This window comes from Vicia villosa, linkage group LG1 (assembly GCF_029867415.1).
Source record: "Vicia villosa cultivar HV-30 ecotype Madison, WI linkage group LG1, Vvil1.0, whole genome shotgun sequence".
Taxonomy (NCBI): Eukaryota; Viridiplantae; Streptophyta; class Magnoliopsida; order Fabales; family Fabaceae; genus Vicia; species Vicia villosa.
In genome coordinates this window covers 29,057,158-29,076,666 of record NC_081180.1, presented here as the reverse complement: position 1 = coordinate 29,076,666, position 19,509 = coordinate 29,057,158, and the positions used below count along the sequence as shown (strand labels likewise).

General features: G+C 31.0%; 1 protein-coding gene across 1 annotated transcript; it reads right to left on the bottom strand.

Moving 5' to 3' along the window:
- Positions 1 to 3: 3 nt before the first annotated feature.
- LOC131601646 (class V chitinase-like) lies at positions 4 to 12,016 on the bottom strand. Its single transcript, XM_058873528.1, has 3 exons — positions 10,867 to 12,016; positions 129 to 280; positions 4 to 12 (listed from the first exon to the last, which is right to left on the bottom strand). Exons 1-3 carry the CDS (start codon positions 11,969 to 11,971, stop codon positions 4 to 6), a joined length of 1,266 nt encoding a protein of 421 aa, XP_058729511.1. The 5' UTR covers positions 11,972 to 12,016.
- Between the last annotated feature and the right edge of the window lie 7,493 nt (positions 12,017 to 19,509).

The window sequence follows — 19,509 nt, the reverse complement described above, 5'->3', positions numbered from 1 at the left end:
TGGTTATGGTTCCTGTCAAAACATTGTAAAATATATAAAAACATATGAAAATAAAAATTATACTAATATCTTTATTACTATTATTTAATTATTATATTATTATTGTAATTATTATTCAATTTTATCACTCTAGGGTGAAAGTTAACTATATCCTTACTTTGGTAGTAGTGGTAGTAGTAGTAACAAAATATTGTTCCCAAGAGAAGAGCAGCAGCCATAATTATAAGCAGAACAATTATCAGTAATTTTTTGATATGATTATCTTCATCTACTTCTTGAGCTGAAGAAATAGATATAAATGTTAATCCATAGTTAAAAAACCAGTATATTGATAAAAATATGTGTCCACTCTAATCAACTATTCTTTAGTTCGAAGTTGTGTTTCAAGAGCATGTTGTTTAATTTACAGTACTAAAATAACATCTAAAATTTTACTAGCAAACAAGAGTAAACAAGGGTTTTTATAATTTTTGAATCAGTCGTATTTTTTTTTGGATAAAAAACTTAATCAAGTGTTTATATCAAATGAAAGTCTAATTTTCTTTAAAGTGTGGAAGTGTATCACAAAAATTCAGGTCATCAATGTTGGGTAACTTGTAATTTAAGTTATTTGAAAATCAAGAAAAATAGAAGATAATAAAGAGCAATTGAGAAAAAGAAATGTTGTTAAGAATGAATTACACATATTACAATGGTAGAGATCTATTTAACACGATTAGGATGGATTAAAACAAACTATACCAACTAACTCTCAAACTATGACAGTTTACTTGTGTTGCAAGTCACACTTGTTACACTTTCAAAACTATTACTAAAAGCTAAATTATACTCTAACACCCTTCCTAATTCAGATTTTCCAAACTCTCATTTCCATTAACCTTTTAAGCCCTTCAAATCTTGCATACTTCAAGGATTTTGTCAATGCTCAATGCTCAACCTCTCTTTACCAACTTGATCCTAAGGAAATGTTACCTCCTTTATATGTGCTTGCTCTTACCATGGCTTATAGGATGATTTCCCAAATAAATTGTTGATTGATAGTCCACTGGAGACGTGATTTACAAAAATGCTCACCTTTAACTCTTAAAGTAACATGTTTAACCAAAGTGCTTGGCATACAACATAAGAGGCTGCAACATACTCTACTTCATATGAATACAAAGTCCCAATCATTGGTTCCTTGAACTCTATGATATTGGTGTTGATACAAGCATGAACATGTATTTTGTTTTGCTTTCCGTCATCTTGATAACCACTCCAATCTAAATCAAAGTAACTGTGCACCTTAGCTTCCATTTTGCATTTTATTGGTTTTACATAAGTACTCAATGGTCACTTGAACCTCTAATGTACTTTAGGAGCCTTTATGATACAAGTAGATGACATCAGCTTGGTTTATCCATAAATCTAATCAGCAATCTCACTCTATGACAAATATCATGCCTCATATTGGAAAGATACCTCAATGATCCAATGATCTGCTTGTATAATGTACTATCCATCAAATCATATTCTGACTCCTACTTCAATTTGAAGTTGGTCTCTAGAAGTGTGTTTGTAGGATTGAAATTTCTCATCTCGAACCTCCTATTCAGGGTGTCTTATGTATATTTTTCTGGTGCAAGAAAACTTTATGCATTATTTTAACAATTTCCATTCCTAAGAAGAAGTCCAAATTTCCTAAGCCTGGCATCTCAAACTCATTCTCTGTGTTTGCCTTGAAAATTTCTAAATCATCTTTATTAGAAACTTTGACCAATAAATCATCCACATATAGTCATATGATGAGTTGGTCTTGTTCACTTAAACCTTTCACATATACTCTATGTTCTAATGTATACTTGTTAAAACTTAGCTTGATCAAGAAACTATCAATCATCTTGTTTCATGCTCTAGGTGCTTACTTCAATACATACAAAGTTTTTATTAACTTGTAAACCATCTTCTCTTTCCCTTTAACCTCAAAACCATGTATTTCCTTTACATAAACTTCTTTTTCTTGGGGTCCATTGAGAAAGGCTGACTTTACATCAAGCATGCGCATCTTCCAACCTCAATATGTTGCAATGGCTACAACCAGCCTTATGGTTTCAAGCATTGTAATTAGGGCATAAACTTCATTGAAATCAATGCTAGACATTTGAAGAAAGCCTTTTGCCTCCAATATTTCCTTATGCTTGGAAATGTCACCATTTGGCTTCAACTTTAGGTTATAAACCCACCTGACATTTATTGCCTTCTATCTTGAATAATGAACCAATTCCCTATTCTTGTTCTTTTCAACGACCTTGATCTCTTCATCCATTGTATTTTCCCAATTCTCACATTTCATGGCTTGAAATGATCTATTGGATCAAATTCAACCATCACAACTTCTTCAATTAGGCCTCAAATTTCTCTTATGGTTTGATTTAGGAACTTTTTATAATTATTTAGTTTGAATAATTGTGTTACGGATATTGTTAATCTTCTCACCTCTCGAGATTGTGCAGGTTCAGTCTCAATTTATATTACTTGTTGATCATCTTGAAGAGTGTTTTTAATGTGACTTGAAGTTTCACCCCTACATTGAGTTAGCCCAATTCCATCATGTACTTTCATCGAATTCCACATCTCTACCAATCATCACCTTGTTCTCAATTGATGAGAACAACTTGTATGCGTTTGTAGAAGGGTAGCCAACAAAAATTACGACTTAAACTCTATTATCAAGCTTCCTTCTGAGTTGCTCAAGTACATTATAACACAATGAGCCAAAAATATTTAATTTTACAACACTTGGTTTTAAGTCATACAAGCTTCATGGGTATTCTTGTTGTATAACTTCTTCATTAGACATCTATTGATGATGTAGACATCAATTGAGGTATCCTCGCCTTAAAAATGGTTTGGCATTTTCCTTGCCATGATCATGCTTCTTGCCATGGTCAAAATACCTCTATTTTTATCTCTATAATGTCATTATGATGGTTTGTGTAAAGTGTTATCATTTCATGCTCAATATTTTCCTTTTTAAAAAACTGAGCTAATTAAGCTGAGGTGTACTCTCCACCGTCACCACCATCAATTCTTAACCTTTGGATTGCATACTAAGCTTGTTTCTCAACTTGCAACTTGAATCTTTTAAAATTGGTGAACAAATCAACTTTTTTTCCAACAGATAAGTCCATATATACCTAGTGAATTCATCCATGGAGGTAAGAAGTAGCAATTACCTCTTAGTGAGGTCATTTCAAAGGACCACGCACATCTGAGTGCACAATTTCCAATTTCTGGTGTGACTTCATTAGCAAGTCATGTTTGAAAGACCTTCTTGATTGCTTAGAAATGTAACATTTGTCACATTGTGGGAAGGCCATACACCATTTTATTCATGTGCATCAGATTGGGACTCCTAAAATTGAGATGGCCAAATCTCAGATGCCAAGTCCAATTTTGGCCTCCAAATCTATTTTATGCAAGACATTAATGATCTAAAATATTGATCATAATCTTGAATGTCATGTTGGTTGATAAGGGTTCCTTAAAGATTAACTTGATACTTCCATTAAAAACCTTGAGCTCTTTATCTTCTATCCTCAATGTGCAGTCTTTGTCAAGCAATTGACCCGAGTTGATCATGTTGCTTACCATAGAAGTCACATATAATGTATTCTTGTATATGCTTCTTCTTCACAAGAATGATCTTTGTTCCTTTTGATGTGGCCATGTTATTGTCTACAAGCCTAATGGAGCTCTTCACTAATTCATCAAGTTTGATAAATAGTTCTTATTTCTAATCATATGACTGCTTCACCTAGTGTTAAGGTACCAAACTATTGAGAAAAGTGGAAAGAATTAGTGATCCTATTGAGAAATATGGTTATCTTCACCCATTATAAATATGGTTATCTTCACTTTTGCGTAGTATGAAAAAAGTGGAAAGAATTAGTGATCCTATTGAGAAAAACTTAGAGAGACACGAGTATAAAAGTTTAGGATTGTATTCTTGGAATTCGGAAGACCTTTGGTGGTATCTAAAGAAATGTTAAAACAATGTTAAAAACTTTGGGTTGTTTGATTCATGTATTGAGAATTTGAGAGATCAATAAACACTTGAGTAGAAAATAATAATTGTTTTTGAAAATTTAGAACATTATTATTTTTTTTGTAAGTCATTTGTGAGATTCCAGGTCCATGATGAGTCAATAAGGTTGTTGACTGAAGTCATGCATGTTCTTGATTTGAAGAGAAGTTTGATTTCTTTTGGTGAATTCAACAAAGAAAGGATATGTTTTACAAGGAGAGAAAAGTATCCTAAGAGTCATGAAGGGATCAAAGGAAGTCTTGAGAGGCATGAAGAAATAAGGCTTGTATACCCTTGAGGCTGAAGTTGTAATTGGTTCGACAAATGTTGCATCCACAAAACCTTTGTCGAAGATATAAATTTGAGACATGAGATTGGGCCATGTTAGTGAAAGGGGTCTGGTCGAATTGGGAAAATAAAATCTTCTTGGTGGAAACAAAGTCGAAAAGCTGAAGCTTTGTGAACCATGTATACTTGGAAAATATTACATAATGAAGTTCAACAAAGGCAAACAAAGAACACATGGATCCCTTGATCACATCCATGCTGATCTTTAGGGGTCTGCAAGGTGTCCATCACATTCAAGAGCAAGGTATTTTCTATCCATAGTAGATGATTATTCTAGAAAATTATGGGTATTCATCCAGAAGACTAAGGACGAAAATTTTGAGAATTTCAAAAGTTGGAAGACTCTATTCGAAAATCAAACTAACAGAAAGGTCAAGAGGTTGAGAACCGATAATGGCCTTGAATTTTGCAATGAGGCGTTTGACGATTTTTGTGCAGCCTCTGGTATTGCAAGGCACAAAACTACTATAGGTACTCCAGAATAAAATGGTTTGGCTGAAAGGTTTAATCGAATTATTTTAGAGAGAGTTAGATGCATGTTGACTTGTGCTGGGTTAAAGAAGGTGTTTTAGGCTAAGGCTATTTCGACAGCAACATATCTGATAAACAAATGTCCTTCGATTACGTTAGATATGAAGACACTTGAAGAAGTTTGGTCGGGACATCCACCGGATCTCGAAAAACTGAGAGTATTTGTCTGCGTAGCCTATGCTCACATTAGGCAAGACAAGGTCGAACCTAGAGCTCTGAAATGCATGTTCATGAGATACCCTGAAGGATTTAAAGCTTGTAGTCTATGGTGCCTATAGCCATGTCACAAGATGAGTATCACCAGTCAAGATGTAGTTTTCAATGAAGCTGAAATGGCTTTTAAGAAAACTGATGATGGTCGAAGTGCAGAAATATCAGACAAAGAGCTGGAACAGGCAGAGATTTCTGTTGAGGTGGAGCATGTTGATGTTGAATTGCATATCCCTGATGAAGTCGAAGAAGAAGCAGAAGATGTTGAGGAAGTTGAGAAACTGTCGATGACTACCTATTGTTAAGAGATAGGTCGAGAAGAGTCATCAAGCCACCTCAGAGACTTAGGTATGCATATCTTATAGCTTATGCCTTAATCTCTACAAGTGAGGTTCTAGACGAAGAACCTATAGACTATAAGGAAGTTATGAGGAGTCAAAATAAGACTGAATGGCTGAAGTCCATGAATGATGAGATGAAATTTCTTCATGATAATCACACTTGGGAACTGATTAAGATGCCTGTTGGGGCAAGGTTAGTCCGCTGTAAATGGATTTTCAAAGTTAAGGAATGGATCGAAGGAGTGGCATCGAAAAAAATACATGACAAGGTTGTTTGCAAGGGTTTCACTCCGAAAGAAGGTGTCGACTTTAATGGTGTGTTTTCTCCTGTTGTGAAGCATAAGTTCATTCGAATGTTGCTTTCCATGGTGGCACAGTTCGATCTTGAACTAGAACAGATGTGAAGAATGCATTCTTGTATGGTGATCTAGATGAAACAATCCTGATGAGGCAACCTAAAGGGTATGTCGAAAAGGGGAAGGAAGATTATCTATGCAAGCTAAACAAATCTTTATATGGACTAAAAAAATCTCCTCGACAGTGGAATAGGAGATTCGACAAGTTCATGACACACATAAGTTTCGTTATAAGCTAGTTTGACCACTGTGTGTACTTCCAATTTCGACCTGGTAATTCATTTGTCATTTTGTTGCTTTATGTGGATGATATTCTAATAGCAAGCAATAATGTCAAAGATGTAATGAGGGTAAAGGCTTAACTCAATAAGGAGTTTGATATGAAGGATCTAGGAGCTGCATCCAGGATTCTTGGGATTGACATTCGAATAGATAAAAAGCAGTCGAAATTATGCTTATCTCAAGAGGCATACCTACGAAAAATTCTCAAAAAGTTTGGTATGTTAAATTCAAAGCATGTGTCCCAGTACTGATGTCGAAAGAGCTTATATGAATAGCATTTTGTATGCTAATATAGTAGGTTCTTTGATGTATGTTATGGTCTGCGCTAGACCCGATATAGCATATGCAGTAAGTCTTATAAGCAGGTACATGATGAATCCTGGAAAGGCTCACTAGAAAGAATTGACGTGGATTCTAATGTACATAAATGGGTTTGTGAACAAATTCTTAATTTACGATGGAGCCTTGGGTGAAGATAGTAAAGAAGTAATCGAAGGATATGTTGACTCTGATTATGCAAGTTGTATAGATTCCAGAAAATCTATTTCTGGATATATTTTCACTATGTTTGGCACAACAATTAGTTGGAAAGCAACACTTCAGAAGGTTGTTGATTTATCAATCACTGAGGCGGAGTATATTGCACTAACTAAGCTGTGAAAGAAGCATTATGGCTTGAAGGTTTTGCGAATGAGCTGAAACTTCAAGGTCGAGGTATCAATGCTAAATGTGATACTCAAAGTGCTAATCACCTTTCGAATACTCACGGTATCATGAGCGAACTAAGCACATCGATGTGAGATTGCATTTCATCAGAGGAGTAATCAAGCGTGGAGAAGTCCAAGTGCTGAAGGTTTCGACAGATCACAACGTTGCTATTATGATCACGAAGACATTGCCAAGTTACAAGTTTTCCCACTGTATATAGTTGATAAAGATGCATGAAGAAAGCTAGTTTGTTCTTTGATGTTATAGAGTTTGATCCAAGGTGGAGATTTGTGAGAATTGGGTCAAACTCTAGTGGGTCGAAGAGTAGCTTTCTATTTCGACAGAGAATGTGTCAAAGACTTACATATTGTAGTCGAAGTGTGTTCTAGTATGTGGGTGTTGAAATGTTAGGGTTGTTAGTATTTCAAATTGGGTGTGTTTGTAATGTCCAATTGTTTAAGTTAGCTTGTACCTTAAGTTGGCTTGTAATGGGTATTTGTGAAAAAGCCCATTAGTTTAGTATGTTAGATTTATTATAAATAGCATACTAGTCTCTCATCATTGCATACGGCAAACCCTAATTTAGGGTGAGAGAGTTATTTGTTATTCTTGTAACATTTGTAATCTTATTTAAAGAGAAAGTAAAGAATAACAGTTATAACCAATTTTTTTTGTTCTTCTTGTTTTTTTATTGTGTTCCCTATTATACTTTGTTTTTTCATCGTTTTCACAACATCATTTATAACTAGTAACAAACTCGTGCATACGAACGGGTTCTGTTCGGTTACGCGCATTTGGATACATCAATTATTTTAAATAAAATGTTAAAAAAGAAAAAAAAATATTTAAATAAATAATTGATTATTTCGTATATAAAAAAATATAGATCAATAATAGATTTTTTCCCGTATAGCATTTTTGAATAAAAAATATTTGATGATAAATATCATTTCTCGTATATAAAAATATTTAAATCAATAATAGATTTTTTTTCTCAAATATTTATATCAATAGTACTCCATCCATTCCTATTTATAAGCAAATTTTAACTTTTTACTTTCATTAAATACAAGATGTATCTAGTCTTTATATCATCCAAATACAATATTTATTGATTGAACCTAAAAACTCAAAATTTGCTTATAAACAGGAATGTATGGAGTAGATTTTTTCCCGTATACCATTTTTGAATAAAAATATTTGGATCACAAATAACATTTTTTGTATATAAAAATGTTTAGATCAATAATAGATTATTTTGCTGTATACAGACTTCATTTTTGTTTAAATATCATTTACAAAAATATTTGGATCAATAGTATATTACGTATATAAAAATATTTAGATCAATAGTAGATTTTTTCCCGTATACCATTTTTGACGAAGGCTTATGCCTTGTGCCTCTGAATTGGGCAATTGGTGACGGGGGCTGAAGCTCCGATTGGTACCACATGCATATACATGAGTCATGTCCCATGTGTCTTATGTGATTCATAGTTGTGACGTTTTGTGACTATATAGTGATTGCATTTTTGTGACTTATTAAATGATGGAATTATGTGAAGATGTGAATTTGTGATTTAATGAATAGAGTGATGATATTAATACTTGTGAATGCGATTAACCGAATATGCCTAATTTCTGATATATAATAAATATGCATATGTGTTGACTTGTTGATGATGCTTATATGATGACCTGTCGAATATGTTTATATGTTGATATCATGACTATTCATTGATTATGTTCTTTGTGATGTTTATGTTGATGTTGTGTGAGGCGGTGATTCATTTATATTCTTTATTTAATATATGATTTATCATGATCCTATTTATATAGTCTGATATCTCACCCTTGCTGCTGATGTTTCCCCTACCATGGGAAATGGGCAGGTACTCAAGTATAGCTGTGGAAACTTGTCGCTTCATCGAGTCCTGTTGGTGTGTCGCTCTGATACGTAGCACTCTGGGGGTTGTTTACATTGTTGTTCTATATTGTTAATGTTTTAGTTGTTGTTATTATAACCGTTGAATCTAAGTTGAATAATATGAAGTACTTGTTATACTTCCAAGTTGTTTGAGTTGAATAAAGCTGATAGTTGACTGTTATTCGAATGCTATGTATCATAGTTAAATGACATACAAGTTGAAGTTTTAAATTGATATGTGATACTCCAATATGTTGTTTGAAATTTTAAATACTCTGATATTTTCCGCATTATAATTTTCGGGTAGAATTTGGGGTGTTATATTAATCAATTGAATGAATAGATTTAAACTTGACAAATGAGAGTGAGAGATATGAGAGATTTGTTTTATGAAAAATTAAAAGTAATTAAACAAAACATTGATTTAATACCAATGAATTCTTTTATTTCTTAATAACCTAACTATATTTAAAAAACATTCTATAATTAAATTTATTAAATCTAATCAATTATTATAAATTATAATTTTGTTATTAAATCAATTATATTTTGTGTAATTATAGTATGTTTTATTTTGTAATGCTTATTAATAATTAAGACATATAATATTAATTTTTATATTATATGGTTTTTATTCAAATAAACTTATAAATAGGAAAAATGCAATGTTTGGCAATCATATTTTTTCGATTTTATAGTATAATTAAATATTATTTGTTAGATTAAAATATGTTATCTTTTAATAATGATATACGGTTTTCACGATAAAATTATTATATTTTAAAATTGAGTTATTATTTAAATTGGAGTTTTATAAAAAATTAATTTAATTTTTAATTATTATCATTATATATTATTATCAAACATACTAAATTTTATATAAATTTAAAATAAATTTTAAAATTATTATTATTAGTTATATTTTTTTAAAGATTTACTATATTTTTATGTAAAATTATTCAATGAAATATCAAATAATTTAAATAATTTAAAATTTTATAAATTTTATAAAGTTAAACGTCTATTTTGTAGAGAAAATATTCATTTAAAACTGAAATTTGAAGATACTATGAAGTGTATATATTAATTTAGAATTGAAATTTGATGGGAAGTTGTTGTAGGTTTGTAAAAATGGTAAATATGATATAATAAGAAGCATTTAAAACTGATATTTGACAGAAAAGCTATAATAAATTTTAGGTTTGGAAAAAATGACCAATATCTTAAAAAGTAATGTTATTTGAATTGAACTGGAAAATGATTTTATTCAAATATGTAGTTTTACAATCAACTCATATGGATTCACGGGTAGATGTAAATGTGTATGTGAGATAACAGTTAGTAGAGTGTTAATTTTAATGTCTATCTTTTAAATATTTCTCTTTCTGTTGTTTTAAATATTATTATAAGTACGAATCAATGCTTAAAAATTGATACATATTATTAGCCTATATTTGTAACTATGTAAATGTTAACCAATTGAAGAATGAATTCAAACTTTATAAATAATAATTTGTATGTATGTGATGTGAAATTTAAAAATGGTATACGGAAAAAAATCTACTATTAATCTAAATAAAAAAATAAAAAATTGTGTACTCTTTTTTTCCTTACTCATATGAAATTTTTTAGCATTCTGCTTAGCGTATATTAATTTTGTTTGAAACTATTTATTTTGATTATTGATCTTTGTTCCACACAATAAAGTTTTTGGCATGGTTAATATATTATTATGTTTCACACTAAAAGATCAAATAAAGTCAATCTCTTTACATATAAAATTTAGTCCATTTTCATAAGCTATCTTAACGAGTTTATACAAATAAGTTGAAACCAACTTCAACATTATTGACTTAGTCCAAATTTATTCAAGTGGTTATTTATTATTAGAGAGAGTTACATTTTCTTTCTTTTGATTTTGGATTTACTCTATTGTACTGAGTGTGAGACACTGCACTAAATAGTCACATGAAATATTAAAATAATACTATAAACATAATAACAAATAGTAACTTTTAAATAAACTTTGACCAAGTAATGACCTTTGACTGAGTCAAAAACAAGTAAGGAGCTCAAAAAAGGGTAGAAAAAATTTACCTGCTGCCATTGAAAGGACCCAGTTGTCATCATTCCCAACTTGGAACACATTGTAACCAAGTAATCCATTTTTCTTTGCATAAGATACTTTTTCTTTAATAGCTTCTACATCATCAAAATTAACCCAAGCACTGGAAGCAACAGTGAAATAATTCACTATAACAGTATCATTATAGCTTGAAACTACTCCATCTCCAAAGCTTTTAATGTAACTTTTTATCCACTTATAAGCCATAGAACCATCCCTAGTAATGGCTGGACCAGAAGCTGGTTTTCCAACACCACCTTCACCTTGTTTCACAAGTGTCCATGCATATCCATGATAAGGTAAACCAATTACTAGTTTGTTAGAAGAAAATCCTCTCTTTCTCCACTCTTTGATACCAGAATCAGTGTTTTCCCAACCAGATGAACCATATAATGCTGCATGAAAACCTGTGACACTGTCCTTTTCAGGAAGATAGTAATCATATGCAACAAAATGAACCCAATCCAAATTCTTCTGCATTGATTCAAAAGGGTAACTAAATGAATCTGAAGCTTTGAGATAATAACCTGCCATCACCAACACTAATTCCATCTTTTTAGTGTTTCTTGCCTCAGAAGTTATCGCGATTCGCCACTCTTTCAAAAGGGTTGCGAAATTCGCAAGCTCTTTACCTTGCTTCGGTGAGACTCCAGAAAGGTCTATGCCTTGAAACTCATATTTTCTTGCAGTTTTGATGGAAGAATCAATGAAAGATTTTCTGTAAGAAGATAGGTTTACCATTGAGTTGAAAGTTGTAGAATTTTCTGGGTCACCATAGATTGATAGAAGAGTTATAAGAGATGGGTTTTGGAGCTTTACTGTGTTGGTGAAGGTGGAGAACTTGTGTTGTTCAGAAGAGTTTATAAAGATGTTATAGTTTGTGGAGTTTATAAAGGCAAAAGCACATAAGAGGTGAGTGAAAAGTGTTGATTTAATTTCTGAAGCTGAAATTTCACTGCCGGAATAGTAATAACCAGCTTTCACCCAAGAAGTGGTGTCTGCTGCAAAAGAGTGAGAAGTCAGAGAGAGGAAGAAGAGAAGGACAAGAAGGAAGAAAGAAAAATGTTTAGAAAACATTGTATTTCTTAAAATGACTTCTGTGTCTCAAGCCAATACGCTTGTTAAGGTTGTGATTTTTATTGGTTTTTAAGCGAGTCACTTGTTTTCTATTAACAGGTGCGTCATGCCTTTTCTTCTCAGTCTTTGCCAAAGTTCTTCTTCTTCTATGTAACTTCTCGTGTTGAAATATTTATAAAATATTATTTAATTATTAAATTAGCTTAATATCTTTTTCATCACATATCTTTAGGCAAGAGTTCATATTGGTCTCTTAAGACTATTTACAATGGAGGTGTTGAATTTTTTTTCAATAGTTGAATTGGTACAATGGTGTGTTGAATCATATGTTGAAAGTGATGTGGATTATTTAGTGTTGAAAACATTCAACATGATGAATGAGAAATTAGTGGGGGCCACATAATATTTTTGGCAAATTATTATTGGTTGTTGTGAGTGTTTATATTTTTATTTCATGATAATTATTTAATGTAGTAAATAAATTTTTTATTTATTTTTATTTTCACCAAAATTCATCATTTTTTTTTGTCTATATTGATTTGGACACACCAAAAAATTCCACTTTTTTCATAATTTTTCATAATTTCAATTGATAATAATATTAATATATAATTAATAATATTAAAATTCATCATTTTTCATAATTTCAATTGATAATAATATTAATATACAATTAATTTTAATATATAATCATAAAACAAAAATATAAAAGAAAATAAGAATATGAAATAAAAGTAGTGGGGTAGGGTGTTGAATTTTATTAAACAAAACTATTGTAGTGAGTTAAAGTTGAATGTGTGTTGAATTATTAGGTGGAAGAGAGAGAAGATGATGTGAAGTATAAAAAGTGAAAAAATAGGGTGTTGAATTTGGAAACCATTGTAAATAGTCTAACTAACTGGGGACAACTTCTCTACCCATCACAAAAAGTTGGGTAGTGTACATTCTGCCAATCACATGATGCCATATAATCTTAACACATTTAATTATTTATTAAATATTATAATTGTTTGTTATTTTCAAAGCATTTTACATAGGAGGTAACATTATCCAACTTTTTGAGTTGGGTAGATAAGAATTCACCTAACTAAAAAATATCTCTTTTAATAGAGTCACGTTTGTCCTTACGTCATAGGAGCTAGTCAAAGTCTAGAAGATGTCAGATGTTGCTTAGGTAAATTAGTATTTGTTGAAGTGGAAAAATATTGTGATCTCATCATTCAATCTCGTTTCATTACTTATATTTTCTCTGATTGAAATGTAGGAAGAACATAGGAGAGTTGTTGCAAATACAAATGAATGCGAACGAAGGAACGAAGGCTGCAAATAAAGGAAGGAATCCAGAAGCTAGAGCAAACGAAATGAAATGAAACAAGTGTTTTCTGAAACGAAAGAAGGAAGACAAGTCTACTAAAAAGTCTAATGTTTCGCCTCTTTCTAAGTTAGGGATTACTGAGTTTTCATTTTTTTCCCTTTCTAATTTAGGGTTTATTGGGTTTAATGTATAATATTTGTTTTTGGACACTGTCTTTGTATTAGGGTTTTCTCATAGTTTTAGGAATTTGTGTTGGTTCTAATTCTAATTTTAAATTTTAATTTGTGTTGTATCAATGTGATTGTAAGATTTTCTGTTGGTTTTAGGAATTTGTGTTAGTCCTAGTTCTAAATGTGAATTTGTGTTGTACGAATGTGATTGTATGAATTTATGTTGCACTACTACAAAATGCACATACAACAACTTCAAAGTCACCACGGTTCTTCCCAAACCCGTGGTGAAACTTCTAAGTTCATGCGCTAACATTTTTTTTAATTAAAAATTCTATGGGTATAATTACGGCTACTTTCATAACCGTGGTGATATAATCAAGCTTTTCTGGGTTCGAACTTCAGCTTCTTCAAATAGTTTATATCTTTTACGTTAATGTGCGCATTTTCATTTTTATTTATATTTCAATAAAAAATAATAGGGATATCTCTACGGTTCTTTTGTAAAACCGTTGTTACACACTGACGCTTCTTTATATATATTAAACACTAAGTATCCATTTTCCACTGATAAAAGAAACAACCCTAACACCAACATGGTAGTCATCGTGGGGAAGAAGACAATAACAACTACACAGCGTTCTACTTTAAGGTACGTCAAATATTTTCGACATTGTTGTTGCTCAGTTTCGTTTCAATGTTGCATTTGAAGACAAACTCGTCCAAAGGTGTTTCTATGTTGCATTGTTCAGTTCAGTTTTATTTCATTATTGTCGTGCCTACTCTCATCAATTAATTGATTCATCATCTCTCAGAACTCTTCAGCGCTTAAAAAAATGCAAATGAAAAAACAAAGAAATTTATCCTCTCATCCCTTAAACCTGATCTCGCACGAATCAACATAAACATGTTATTGCAAACAGAAATTGAAAACCCTTATCCCCCTTAGATCCCTATACCCCGAGATTTCATTATTCGTAGATGGATTAAAGGTTACAAGTAATATGCGGAATCGAAAGGGGAAGGGAGATTAAGTAGCAAAAACAAAGAAAATCAACTAATGGATTCACGAATAAAGGACTTCAGCATCAACCTTTTCCAGATAACTCTCTTGATTTAATTTATTGTTGTTCTTCTTCTGCATTCGAATAAGGAAACAAATGAATTGTTGTAGCTCTAACAAAAGAATCAGAGAGGGTTCATGAGTTGAACCTCTCTCGATCTTGATTGAGCGTAAGAAAAACTATAAACAGAGAAATTGTGTGCACTGATTATTCTTCCCTTTTTATAAATGAGTGAATGTGTTATTATATGGGAAAGAGAATTGAATCAAAATATTGTGAAGCTATTTCCTGAAACATGTGAATAAGGAAGAAGGAAAAATGTGTGTTGATGAGGTGGATTTGAAGGGAGGAAGTCGTGACTCACATACCAAAAAACTAGTGTTTTTCCCACTTGATTTGTTATTATAACTGTGTGGTTATGATTTTCACTGAAGTTATTTAATTTTTACTGTAAAAAAACTCTCTACTAATGCTGTTAATATTTTTTTGGTTTTTCTGATGATTATTTTCTGATGCAAATATTACATATGCAATTTAGTTGGTAAAAAATACTGATGTAAATTGGGTGTTAGATTGTTACTGATAAAAATTGATGAATTGATGGAACTTATTGTTAGAGAAAAATGTTAGTAACATATGGTTAACAGGATTAATAGTGGAATGAAAATTAAAAATGGATAAAATTGGCTCGAATTCGATATTTGAGGTCAATGGTTTTTTTGGATTTTGATTTTAATGGAAATTGATTTATGGATAATTGGATTAAAAACACTTTTATGAATAAAATGAACTAATGAGGTTAATGTGGATTTTTAAGTTTTTTTTTTTATAAAAAAAGAGAATTGGATTTTTGAAAGTGGACAAACGAATTTGGATATTGGTCTTTGGTTAATTGGTTCATGAAATGGAGTTGGTCTTTAAAATATGGATATGGATGGAAACTAGAAATTGAAAAAAAAAAATAAAGGTTATGATGGACTTGTCTTGAATTTGGACAGAGACTTGTAATGGTTATTTGGTTTTTGAATAAATGGATAATTGGTTTGAACACTTGGGTATGAAATGGTTTATGGAAATGGAAATGGATAATGCAAAATTGGTTTGTAAAAGAAATTAAAAATGGATTAAGATATTAGATATGGATTGAAAAATGGGTTTGTGTGAATAAAAAACAACATCAAATAAAACTCAAATGATCTTGAAATGGTTTGGACCAAATTGAAATTGACTTGTACGTAAAATAGGTCTGACTTTCACCTTTCGTACGCTTTGACTTTTTTTTTAAAGAGTAAACTAAATAGAATGCATAAAATGAAAATGGATTAAACAAATGGTGAGAAATTGACAAATGCATGGTTGGCCTTTTATTGATTTATGAACTACTGACTGCTAGATAAATGAAAATAACATGATGTTCAGATAAAAAGTCAAACTACTGACTTTTATCTCATGTATGCAGGGGAATGATAAATAGTAATTGGGTTAAAAATTTAGGGCAAATTTGGGGTATGACATGGACATCCCTTAATGACTAACTTTCCTAGTTTCTTCTCCAATTCTCTCATGCTTGAAGGGTTAGTGAGAGAGATAGAAAAAGTTATTAATGGGGCATTGACTTAGAATTCTAGATGGTAGAGACCTTTCTTCCTTAAAGAGTTAGCCATGTGTGACGAACTTTTTTATCTACTTAAAAATGACATTCTTACCTTAGACTGAGATAAATGGATTTGGAAGCACTATAGTGAGGGTAATTTTTTAATGGCCTCTTCTTATGTTGTCTAAGTTTTACCTCATTTTTGGGCCTCTTCCGAGATAGAGCCATACCGTTCCCCTTATTTGGAATTTCTTCTAGAGGGAATTTGTTAAGAAATGGGGTGTTTACTAACCTTACTAGGCTTTCCTGTCCCTTCTATGGGTTTTCGGTTGATATGGTTTCTCATCTTTTTGTTAATTGTGATGTAGCCTCGCCAGTGTGGTATAGAGTTTTTAGGTGGTTGAGGTGGCAAGTAGTTATTCATCAGGATCCTAAGGTGCTTTTTGAGTCTTTTGTTTCTCTAGGAGGAAGGGTTAAATATGGGGTTTGTTATCTTCTGGTTTGGAATATGGTAGTCTGGTCCATTTGGACAGGCCTAAATGAATTCATTTTTAACCAGTCACAAAAGCAGAGCGAGAGTTCGAGGAGAAAAGTATTTTATTTTGGCTTGGAATTGGTTTTGGGGTAAATATGGTGAGAAATCTTCCATCTTCACGGATTGACTTCAGAATCCTATCTTCTTCCTACATCTATTACGAATTGAGTGTTTATCTAGATTCACAGTGAGGTGATGGACCTTTTGTTTGTCTTTTGTTGGAATCTGATATGTTGATGGTAGATTTGGTTGGTAGTGGTTCTTAAGAAGTTTTGGTATAGCTCTAGGTGGGCTTACATTTTTTAACGCTATTTGATTATTCATGTTATTTATTTCTCTCTATTGTATCCTATTTATTTGGTTGTTTTTAGACACTTCTTCTTGTGCTTTATGAGTATTTTTTTGTTGTCAGTGATTTTTACCTTTTTAATGTATTCTATTTGCCCTTAAAAATGAATTTTGAAATATTGAAAAAGAGAATAGCATTATTATGCCATTTCAAATCTTTAAATATATGGAAAATATTTCATGTACGCCTTTATGTATATAAGTGTGATATTATATTAATTACTCGTTGGGTTGGTTGAAAATATAATGTTGAAGAAGTTTCACATCGCTTAGTTTTCTGAAGGAAGAAAGAGTCAAATGTTATATATAGGATTCAAGTTCTTCGAAATCTCATATTGCTTAGTTTTGTGAAGGAATAGAGAATCCAAGACAATATATAAGATTCAAGTTCTTCATTACAAGACAATATATTTTTTCTTATACTTTTGTTTTATAGTAATGTGAAGGGTAGTTAAATATTTGCTTTGGAGAGTGTAGGTGTATTTGGGTCTTGAGTTGGTTCATGATAGTCTATATGTTGTAATAATTTTTACATGTTATTTTCCTATTGTCATTTGATAATGGTCGTAGTTTTTTTTTCGATTTTAAAGTTTTTAGGATAATCATTGTGTTCACCTTTATTTCTCTATACTTTATTGTCCAATAATTAATATAGTAATGTAGTTAATTTTGTTGATTAAAGGATTAATTCAAGGGTTAAATATGTTTTAAGTTCTTCTAAATTAGGCATTTTCACTTTTCGTCCTTCTACAAAATTTCGTTAAAGAATCGTCTCTTTAAAATTAAAAATTTTAACTTTTTGTTCCTTCTGAAATTTATCAATGAATTTTACAACTTAACGATTGAATTAGCGACTTTTTTTGAGAGATTTACTACTTAACGACGATTTTAGAAAGAGAGATCAAAAGTTAAAATTCATAACTTTAGAGAGACGATTCTTCAACAAATTTTTTAGATGGACGAAAAATAAAAAAAAATTACTAACTTTAGAGGAACTTTAGACCACGAATATTTAAATTAAATACAATAGTCATCTAATGGGTTATCATATTTATTAGGGTTAATACTACTTTACCCCTCTGCCATATAGGCGAGATTCGGTTTACCCCCCTCTAAAAAAAAACTTATTGGACAAACCTTGCAAAATAAAGATTCCATCAAATTTGACCCTGATCAATTTTTTTGGCCAAGATTCTTAGAATCTTGCCTACATGGCATTTTTGGGAGTGCTGACTGTACAACACATAAGCAATGTGGCAAAGTCAGCACTGCCACGTGGAATTTAATTTTTTTTATAAAAAAAAATTTATTGATTTTTTTTTTTAATTTTATTTTTTAAAAAAAATATTAATATTTTTTTTACGTTTTTAAAAAAAAATCCAATTTTTTTCCAATTTAATATTTTTTCAATTTTTTTCCAATTTTTAAAATTTAATATTTTTTTTAATTATTATTTAAATTTTATTTTTATTATATATAAATTCGCAGGTATTTTCAAATCCGTAGGTAAATCCGCATGAATTTTTAAAGGTAAATCCGTAGGTAATTTTAAATTCGTAGGTAAATCCGCAAGTAAATCCGTATGTAAATCCGTAGGTAAATCCGCAGGTATTTTTAAATCCGTAGGTAAATTCGCAGGTATTGTCAAATTCGTAGGTAAATTCGCAGGTAAATCCGCAGGTATTGTCAAATTCGCAGGTATTTTTGAAGGTAAATCTCTAGGTATTGTCAAATTTGTAGGTAAATCCGCAGGTATTTTTTAAAAACGTAAAAAAAAACTAAATTTAAAAAAAAAAAATATTAATTTTTTTTAAAAAATTTTTTTTAAAAAAAATCAAAAAAAAAAATTAAAAATAAAAAATAAAAAAAATCAATAAAAAAAAAATAAATTCCACGTGGCAGTGCTGACTGTGCCACATTGCTTATGTGCTGTACAGTCAGCACTACCAAAAATGCCACGTAGGCAAGATTCTAAGAATCTTGGTCAAAAAAATTGATCAGAGTCAAATTTGATGGAAACTTTATTTTGCAAGGTTTGTCAATAAATTTTTTTTTAGAGGAGGTAAACCGAATCTCGCCTATATGGCAGGGGATAAAGTAGTATTAACCCTATTTATTATTTCATGATTACTATTCTCCATTTGTTGTCTATAAGACTGCAATGTCTTGTTAGTAACCGAATGTGACATAAATCTTTTCATAGAACTTTAGAGGAATCCGCTTTTACTCGTTTCTATATGGTTTAACCGGATTCCTTCTTGACTCACATGTAATGTGATTGTTAGTTGATCAATAAAAGTAATCCAAAAGGGCAATAGACGGCTGTTTCAGTTTACCTACAAACAATCTTATTCACATCCTAACATACTCTTCCAACTAGTTTAGTGGCCACATGTTGAATAAAAAAAAGAATCATTATACAATATTTCAAACCACAACTTTTCTAACTTACTAAATGATAATGATTGTCAACCATTTCCTTTAACCCTTTCATGCAACACAAAAACCTTTG

Coding starts and splice junctions, on each gene's coding strand:
- LOC131601646 (XM_058873528.1), bottom strand. CDS start 11,971: ATGTTTTCTAAACATTTTTCTTTCTTCCTTCTTGTCCTTCTCTTCTTC. Junction 281..10,866: donor GGTCCTTTCAATGGCAGCAG/GTAAATTTTTTC, acceptor CTATTTCTTCAG/CTCAAGAAGTAGATGAAGAT.